The 8,738-nt window shown below is 39.9% G+C and overlaps 1 protein-coding gene across 1 annotated transcript; it reads right to left on the bottom strand.

The window, feature by feature from the left end:
• Window positions 1–236: 236 nt before the first annotated feature.
• On the bottom strand, window positions 237–8,382 carry hibadhb (3-hydroxyisobutyrate dehydrogenase b). The gene is made up of 8 exons (XM_061081181.1): window positions 8,302–8,382; window positions 6,907–7,067; window positions 6,706–6,815; window positions 6,493–6,614; window positions 1,933–2,066; window positions 1,683–1,759; window positions 1,418–1,574; window positions 237–981 (listed from the first exon to the last, which is right to left on the bottom strand). Exons 1-8 carry the CDS (start codon window positions 8,369–8,371, stop codon window positions 823–825), a joined length of 990 nt encoding a protein of 329 aa, XP_060937164.1. The 5' UTR covers window positions 8,372–8,382; the 3' UTR covers window positions 237–822.
• Between the last annotated feature and the right edge of the window lie 356 nt (window positions 8,383–8,738).

The following is an 8,738-nucleotide window of genomic DNA, read 5'->3' as shown; positions in this document are numbered from 1 at the left end:
GTCATTTAGAATCCAAAGTGGCAGCATCTCTCTGTGCCTCAGGCTTATACACAAACTCTTTCAATTGAGCAAATAACAAATTTGACATTTGAGCTGCACATATGAAAGGTGCTATACAAATAAAGTTTATAATTATTAATACTACAAAGGATCAGAATAAACATGATGCTTTCAGACGGTTGTCTCCTTTCTTAGTCAGTCATTAATAAAAGGATGAACTGAAAAAGGTGGTCAAATTATTATTCAATAAGTTTTAGACCTCACATTGTCTTTTATTTCCTTACATTATATCATGACACTCGTCTCCAAAAGTAACATTTCCGATGTCAAGAGAACAGAACAGCAACATAAAGACATGATCACAAACAAAAGATAAATATGTGGAGACTGAACAGTTGTTGTTCTGTCTTGAACAGAGCTAATGATTCATCTCAACACCAGATTCCCACCAGACTTTGCATTTTAAGAAATGCAATCTGCAGAGCAGCCGCTACTTCACAGTCTACTTATATCATGAACCCACACATCTGCATATCTGACAATACACTTGCTTATTAAGTTGAAAAGGAGTGTTTTATTTTGTTAAAAGGCTACAGATCACACAGGAAATATGATTTCCAAAAGGTGCTCACGTTATGCGTCTCGCTATGTCGGAGCGCCCCAGGGGTTCATGTCTTTCACAACTTTGAAAAAAAGATAAAATAAAAAATAAAAAAAAAAAGGGAGAGAAAAAGTCCTCAGGGTGAAATGCACCCCCACACGTGTGTTTGTCCTGTGCAGGGCCGGAGCCTGGCAAGGCTGTGGACGGGCTGGAGGCGGACATTACTGACCCTCCTCCTCACGCAGGAACAGGAACACGGAGGAGAAATCTTTATTGGCATAACCACGTGCACACATCATACGGTACATCTGATGGGCTAAGGAGCCGAGGGGGACAGGAGTCTTTGTGCTCGTGGCCGTGTTCTGTGCGAGGCCCAAGTCCTAAAAAAAAGAAAAGAAAAGCAAACATACGTTAGAAAAACCTATTGAGCTAAAAAATGTCACTCTAAAACCAAAACCACAGGTCCACACATCAGAGATTTCTTTTTTCATTTTGTTCTAATAATATTGGCTTCACTCCCATGAAGAAAGACTGATGTAAACTGCAGCTGAAGACTTCACTGCACCATTCAAATTGTGTGACCACAGACAGAAACTTTTTTTTTTTTGTCACAGACCTGTTATGTATGCAGCACATTTCACACAAATTAGTCCTTGGCCGACATGTGATAAATTTGATCCATTTAAAACTCAAGACATATTAGTACCGATATTTATTTTACTTAAAAGATACTAAAATATAGAAGACATACCAATTTCTTGAAGATAATTAAAGTAAATTTAACCATTAACTGAAATTAAGTGCAATTACACTGACCTTCGCCATCAGCTGGGTGCCGAAGCCTCCCTGGTAGTTGTTCCCGGAGGGGACTCCCTCCATAACGCCAGGCACAGGGTTGTAGGTGTCACTCGACCAGCACCGGCCGGAGCTCATGTTCAGGATTTTGGCCAAAAGTTTAGGGTCAAGGCCGAGTCTGTGAGTGGGAGAAAAATGTCATGATACAGAAAATATATTGCAGCTGCATATATTAAAAAGATATATAATCAGTTTCCTGTTGTTAATTTGAAGATATAGTTTTCACCTGATTCCCAAGTTCATCGTCTCTGAAGTACCAATCATTCCAATGGCTAAAAGCATGTTGTTGCATATTTTAGCAGCCTGGAGGAGATGACAGGATTAGCATTCAATAACCTTAACACCAGGTTAAATAAGAACCATTAACAAACCAACTTTAAATATAATTGGTGTACAGTACTGCCCCAATACTTACAACCCAACACTACAAATTAATCCTGATATTATATTTTAGATCCTGAAATATCAGCTCTTACCTGTCCAGTTCCGACTTGACCGCAGTACACCACGTTGGCTCCCATGCAGCTGAGCAGTTCTTTGGCTGCAGTAAATTCCTCCTCCGCTCCTCCGACCATAAAAGTCAGTTTACCCGAACTAGCAGCACCCACACCTGGGAATGGGAAATCATGCTTACAAAGAGAAAACCATGAGGAAGCAGCCCGTGATGGTTGGTCACTGCCTGCTGAAAAGTTTCATCTGTTTAAAATAAAAGCAATAATATGGGGCAATAATATGATACAGTTTAAAGTAATTGTGTTTATAACAGCAGAATTTCCGAAGTAGCTGGAAAAACATATGATGCACAATGATACAAGTTTAGCACAGCATTAAAGAGATACATTTATAAATAGTTTTAAAACTGATGTTCATTCTGTTTTTTAAGAGCTACAGAAACAGCATGAAAGGTCCATTAAACTTCACTAAGAAACCAAGTGTGTTGTTGGCATACAACTGTTCAAATGGACCCACACATTCAATCTCACTTTACGTTCATTCTCCTGATGGACAAACCTTTCACAATCCATTGAGATGCAATGGGGAGATGATAAAATATATATAAAGATGCACATTAACCCATGTCTCTCCTTTTCTTCTCATTACCCGTCACCTCTGTATTATATGTGGTATGTTATGATTGTTATGTTATGAAAAAATCTGTTAGCTATACATTTATAATCTGAGCATGATGCAGAATGAATTATTAATTTGTGGACCTGTCTACTTGAAATTCAAGCATTAAATGTCAATGGAGAGCAATTGATCTTTTTCTTGTTCCGTCCCTGTAGTCACTCACTGGAGACCTATGAATATGTTATGTGGGGATTTTTTAATTTAATTAAACATGCTAATAGAACCATTTAAATGAAACAAACAGGAAAATGAATGTGCTAAACAATAAATAGGAAATCATCACAGCCATTATTAGAATCAAGACTCTCTCTCTCACTTAGGATGTCAGCCCAAAGCTTTGGGGCTGTGTTGTAAAAAGACTTCTCCTACGTTTAGGAAAACAGCTGTTTCTGCATCTATTTGTACATTTGAAACTACATCCAGGTTCACATAGGGTTAAAAGCTTAGTAACACAAAATAACCAGGTGCAAGCCACATGGTTACCAAGAAATGCAGCAACACACTCATAATTAACCCTAAACTTTACAGGAAGCTAAGAGGGAAAAAGGCACAAAACGGGTGCATTACATTTTCCTCTGCCTCGTCTTTGTGAACGGCAGCGTTTTGGGTTAAGTGGAATTTGGAAAAAGTGAACTAGTGGAGACAGGTGGGAGTTACACTAGTCAAGTTAAGCCAAAACATAAAACTCTGAATGACAGTAATTTAAAACATGTAGTGAGATGTAAAAAGCAAGATTTAACAACAGCGTTAACACAGTGAAGTTCACACATTGATTTCTGCTGTAACAATGTGGAAGGAAACATCAGACATCTTAAATTATTATAAGCAGCAAGGTATGAACAAATAACTGAGTCAGCTACTGAGATGAGAAATAAGTCAGTGTGTCAACTGCATAACACCAAAACCTGATAGTGACTAATCCCAGAGATGCCACACAGGATAGAAAAAGATAATAAAATTGAGATTGAACCATATTAGCAATTGCATACAAATGGAGATGGGTATACACATATTTTTGATTGTATTGAAACATGATTTATCAGATCTATTTAAACATGATTAAAATTGTGTCCAAAATACAAACCTATTTATAAAGCAACTCAAAACCTAACAAAATGCCCAATAAAATAAAAAGGGAAAAATCTCTAAGTTATATCCATGCTATGCATCAAGAGAAGTGAAAAGTCGCTTTCCTTTCTCGAGTGGGACAATGATGGCAAATCAACAACATATGCAACACGCCCTTCAGTTACAATTACAAAACAGTCAGGAAAGAAAAGGTTGTTGGACTTTTTTCTCCAGCGGAAGCATTCCTCAACTGTGCAGCTGCTGAAAGTTCACTGACACATTCGAACTGAGAGCTGAGACCTGGAACTAGAGGAGCGCCGCCTTTACTATCTAGGAAATAAAAAGGATAACATCAATGTTTTTGGGGGGAGAAAAACTCTAAGACCTGACCCGGAGAGATTTCCGTTAAACACAGCCTATTTATTGTTTAGGAATGTTTACTGGAAAACCGTGTGGTCAATCCCTCTCAGAGATTTCCCAGACCGAACCCTCCCCTGCACATGACTGTATACAAAGTCTACCAAGACTCAGATGTAGTTATTTCAGAGTAAGTTGAGGAAATCTGAAATATGGCAGTTATCTCATCTGGTCCTGACATATTTTCACACAAAGTCAGTCACATGCTGACTCAATTACATCCCCACCACTGTGTGTGTGTGTGGGTGTGTGTGGGGTGTGTGTGTGTGGGGGTGTGTGTGTGTGCTCTTACATCAAGGCTTTAACCACACTGTTTAAACAGTCACTACCATGCCACTGTACTTCTTTTAATTTCTGTCCGACCACAGACAAAAAGAGAGATGTTCAAAAAGTTTCATTTAGGAGCCGGGTGATTGACGCAACATATTAAAGAATGACACACTTCAGTTTGCACTGGTTAAACTGCTGCTACCACACAGAAGTGCAGACACACATATGTTGAAGGCAGAAAGCAGGACAACTTTAATCCATGTGCACTACCACAGGACGGAAGCATATAAATCATTACTAATCTTTAGGGCCAGACCATAAAATGGACCAGTTTGAATTCAAACAAAGTGGCTGTCCTGACGTTGACGAGGCCAAGTTCAAACAAACTGTTTCTCTGTGGACCCCCAAGAAAGTCTGAGAGCACAGGCTTTACTGTTGGAAACATTCATGCAGGAAGAGGCAGCTCTTCCCCTCTTCGCCTCAGATACGAAGCTGGTTCACTTTGTTACGTCGACCAGGAGGTTTAATTTCACCTTGCTCGTGTGGTTTGAAGTGAGATTACACAAAAACAACTAAAAAGTTTTCCACGAAACTTAGTGGAAGGATGAAGAATGGTTTAGAGAAGAACCAATACAATCTTTGTGTGGATCCAGGAATTTTTTACACTTTCTTTAGCATTGCAGGAGGGGGCGTTTTTCTTTTCACCATTTTACCAGGATGAAAAATTCTAGAAGATATCGATAAGTATGTGAAATTTGGTGCAGTCGGATTAAATTTAAGGTGAAAAATTTAAACTGACTTTTATGGTCGGAGGAGCGGAGGAGGAATTTACTGCAGCCAAAGAACTGCTCAGCTGCATGGGAGCCAACGTGTTGTACTGCGGCCATGGCGAAGGTACGCTCTCTTCTCAGTGATATTGTAGTATCCAGTGCATCAGCTAAAAGCAACACAGTTAATTTCCCACCACTATAATCCTTCAACTTGACAGAACCTTACAGCAGCTGAGTAAAGCTAGCACACCGTCTGATGCCATATGAACAAGAGCCCTGGCCACATACAACCAACAGAGAATATGGAGATTCCTATAGGACAACAATGTATAAAAAACCCACTCTAAATGGAGGAATGCTTGCTTTTGCTAACTAACATCAACAAACAATAAAAATATATTAATAGATTACTGGTTTATTTAACTTCTCAGTTTAATCTCACCTTCTAAGAGATGGTTGACTAAAAAGCAGAAGAACCTCAGTTTAATGCAGCACATTTTCACAAAACTGCAAGTGCCTCAAAAATTACCACAAGGTCTCGACACCCTGATAGCTTAATAGTTAAAGAGTGTTTTGTTTTAATATTTTGTCAACTAAAATATGAGTCACTTCCTATTACGTCTACGGCCCAGCGCTTTTCCCTGCAGGTGGCTAATCTAAAGATTCCAACCCCCAGTCTCAGTAAGCTAACCATGGATAAATCCCCAAAAAGAAAAGTCTCGGGAGAAAATAGAGTTTAATTCTGCTTGGACAGATTAATTTACAATGATGCTGGCTTACTTGTATGCTTGATATGTGGTAAGAAATAAGCAAACAACCAAAAATTTTATGTTGAAAGACATTTCCAGAACAAGCACACAGCATTTGCTGAAAAGTATCAAGCTGGAGATGAGCGAAAAGCTTAGTTCTGTTTTTAATTTATTTCAGAGTAGTCCTACACATGCCAATGTATTTTGTCCTCCTCTTCATACCAGTTTGGTGTTTTCCTTTGTTTTAGCAGGTAAAAATAGCAATAAAATATATATAACTATATATAAAACTTTGTAAGCTGCGTTATCAAATACGTTTTGCGGCTGCAGACAAATTGTATTTGGGGAAGAGGGGGCAAAATGGCTCTTTTGATAGTAAAGGTTGCCTCCCCCTGCTCTAGGGTCACTATCTAATAAAACGGTAAAAGGGCGAGAAATATACTTCAAATAATCAACATAGGTTTTACCAGCCCTCTTCACATAAGTAGCAATTAATGCAGGACTGTTAGGAATCCTGATAAATTCCGACTGTACGTATAGAAATATGTTCAAGAAGCCGTAACGCAATATGATTTATACAAACTTATTCATGATTCAGAACTGTAAAAAAATAAAGAAAACAAGAAGGTACCTCCTGATACTGGTGCATCCATAAAGACTGCACCCATCTTCTCTGAGGCAGCAGCCATCTCTTTTGAAACCGATGGGTCGATGGTGCTGGAGTCAATGAGGAGGGAGCCTTTCTTTACCTTTCTGTTGGGAAAAACAAGTAATGCTTAGTAGAATCTGGGATAAGTGTAGGAGGTTATCTTAAATCATATTAAAAAGATAAACCAGAGTATACTTCAGAATGCCATTAGGTCCGGTGTACACATCGATGACATTGGGACTAGAGGGGAGCATTGTGATAATGCGGTCGGCCTTGTCGGCTACCTCAGCTGGATTATCCACAATCTGAAAGCACACACAAAAATCACCGGGTTAAGAGAGAACAAACATGAGGAAGTTAAAAAAAAAAAAAATTGTTTGCATTTCACGGCCTCACCTGAGCTCCCAGCTCTTGCAATTCCTTGCAGGACTCCGGGAACACATCTGTGGCGATGACTGGGTATCCGTGCTTCAGCAGGTTCTTTGCCATTGGGTTTCCCATGTTGCCCAGACCAACAAACCCCACCTGTGTCTTTGAGGCCATAGACCTTGTGGAGACTAAAACACAACGGCGAAACGGATCAAGAACAAGACACAGTATCCTTAAAATCATATCAATGTGCCTTATTTTTATTTACCACATGTTTCTATAGATATCTAACTACATCTTCTAAGAAGGTTATGTTGTCATCTGCGTGTTTGACTGTTTGATATTTAACATTACGCAAAAAATATTGAACTATTTCAATGGAACTTTGTGGAGGGAGCGAGGTACGAACGAACACAAGGAAAAAAAACTTCCAATTGAGGAAATCCATTGTAACAGGTGGATCTAAGTGTTTTTTCACTTTCTTTAACAAGGCCAGATAGAGCATCAGACTTGGTGAAGCTGTGCACTCTGCGAGCACACTTCTAATTTAAGCATCCATTACAATCGTTTTTGAATAATTTTAAGCAAAATCCTATCTGGAACCAACATCAAAGAGAGTTTCTTAGCTGTAACCTATCCTACCATTGCCAAGAGAGCTGATTATATCAAAATATATTATATTACATTTTAACCCTATATAGATGCCCTTCAGTGTCAAAGTCATCCTATGCAATCATACCCCAGGCTTTTCAATGATTACTTTAGTTTGCCTACATAAAGGGTTGCTCTTTCATTAACTTAAGTCAACATTCAAAATCATGAATCACCTATAAACAGTACATTGTATTCCTCCAGGCCAACTCCAAACCAACACAACTACTGTGTTCCCTTCTGTGAGATTGTGTTACAACCCAAATGCTGTTAAATTAGCAACACGACAACATTATGCAACCTGACGGAACACTTCCAGTGACGGATGTTTGCAATAGAACGAGTATATCTGAATTGGACATCACAGAAGCTGCTGTAGCTTCAGTTTAAGAAGTCACCGAGTCCCCAACCGTGTTTCTGCAAGGTGCAGGGTGACAGCCATTACATAATGAACCCAGGCAGAGAGTGAAGAGAAGGACAGCGGTCACAAACAAGGCCGTGGAAACATAATGGCTGGTCGCACGAAGTCATTTTGAAACCATACAGCTCTTTTAAACATGTGAATAGTGAAGTCATGGCCCTGAAGCAGCAGCAGCAGCAGCAGCAAACAAAGCAAAACCAGAGCAGCCAAACTTCTTCTTCTCCTCCAGCATTTTAACAGAGACGAGTGTTGTTTTAAGCCCTAACGAGGCTGCAGCTGAGAGCCCGAGCTCCAGGAGGAAACACCACGACGCGTGTGTGACGTGCAGGGTCTGAGTTTGTTCCGCTTACCGCACACAGAGGCAACATGCTTGCTACACCTTCCAACTAGGTACCGAGACCCTCTGAGCACGGCGGCCATGCTTCTTCCCTCCTGATCCTGCGTGTGACGTCGCGGTTACGTCATTTAATGGCAGGTTCGTCCGGCCAATCAGGCGACAGAGCTGCGCAGCGGGACTTCCTGTGTCCAGCCAGTGAGCTGCAGGGTGGGGCGGGACTTAGAGATGCATGCAAGAAGCGAGCGGAAGTAAATATTGTACCATGTCGTTTATATTTGGAAAATAAATATTTAATAGTAGACGCAAGTTTAACAAATAAAATAAAAGATTTAAACGGAAACTGTGGTTGGCAACACAATACGCATGCGCGCTGACTTGAACTACCACGGGCTTTAAACCTACACATCACCTGATTTGGTAACACCTCTGACACACCCACTCGTCACAAGA

Source organism: Limanda limanda, chromosome 11 (genome assembly GCF_963576545.1).
Source record: "Limanda limanda chromosome 11, fLimLim1.1, whole genome shotgun sequence".
Classification (NCBI taxonomy): Eukaryota; Metazoa; Chordata; class Actinopteri; order Pleuronectiformes; family Pleuronectidae; genus Limanda; species Limanda limanda.
The sequence above is the reverse complement of the archived record's forward strand: the minus strand, read 5'-3'. Positions and strand labels throughout refer to the sequence as shown.

Bases quoted from the DNA above. Each gene is read 5' to 3' on its own strand.
- hibadhb (XM_061081181.1), bottom strand. From the start codon at position 8,371: ATGGCCGCCGTGCTCAGAGGGTCTCGGTACCTAGTTGGAAGGTGTAGC. The intron at 6,816-6,906 runs GTGAGGCCGTGA...GTGTGCTTTCAG, and splicing joins TGCAAGAGCTGGGAGCTCAG to ATTGTGGATAATCCAGCTGA. The intron at 982-1,417 runs GTCAGTGTAATT...TCTTTTTTTTAG, and splicing joins GCACCCAGCTGATGGCGAAG to GACTTGGGCCTCGCACAGAA.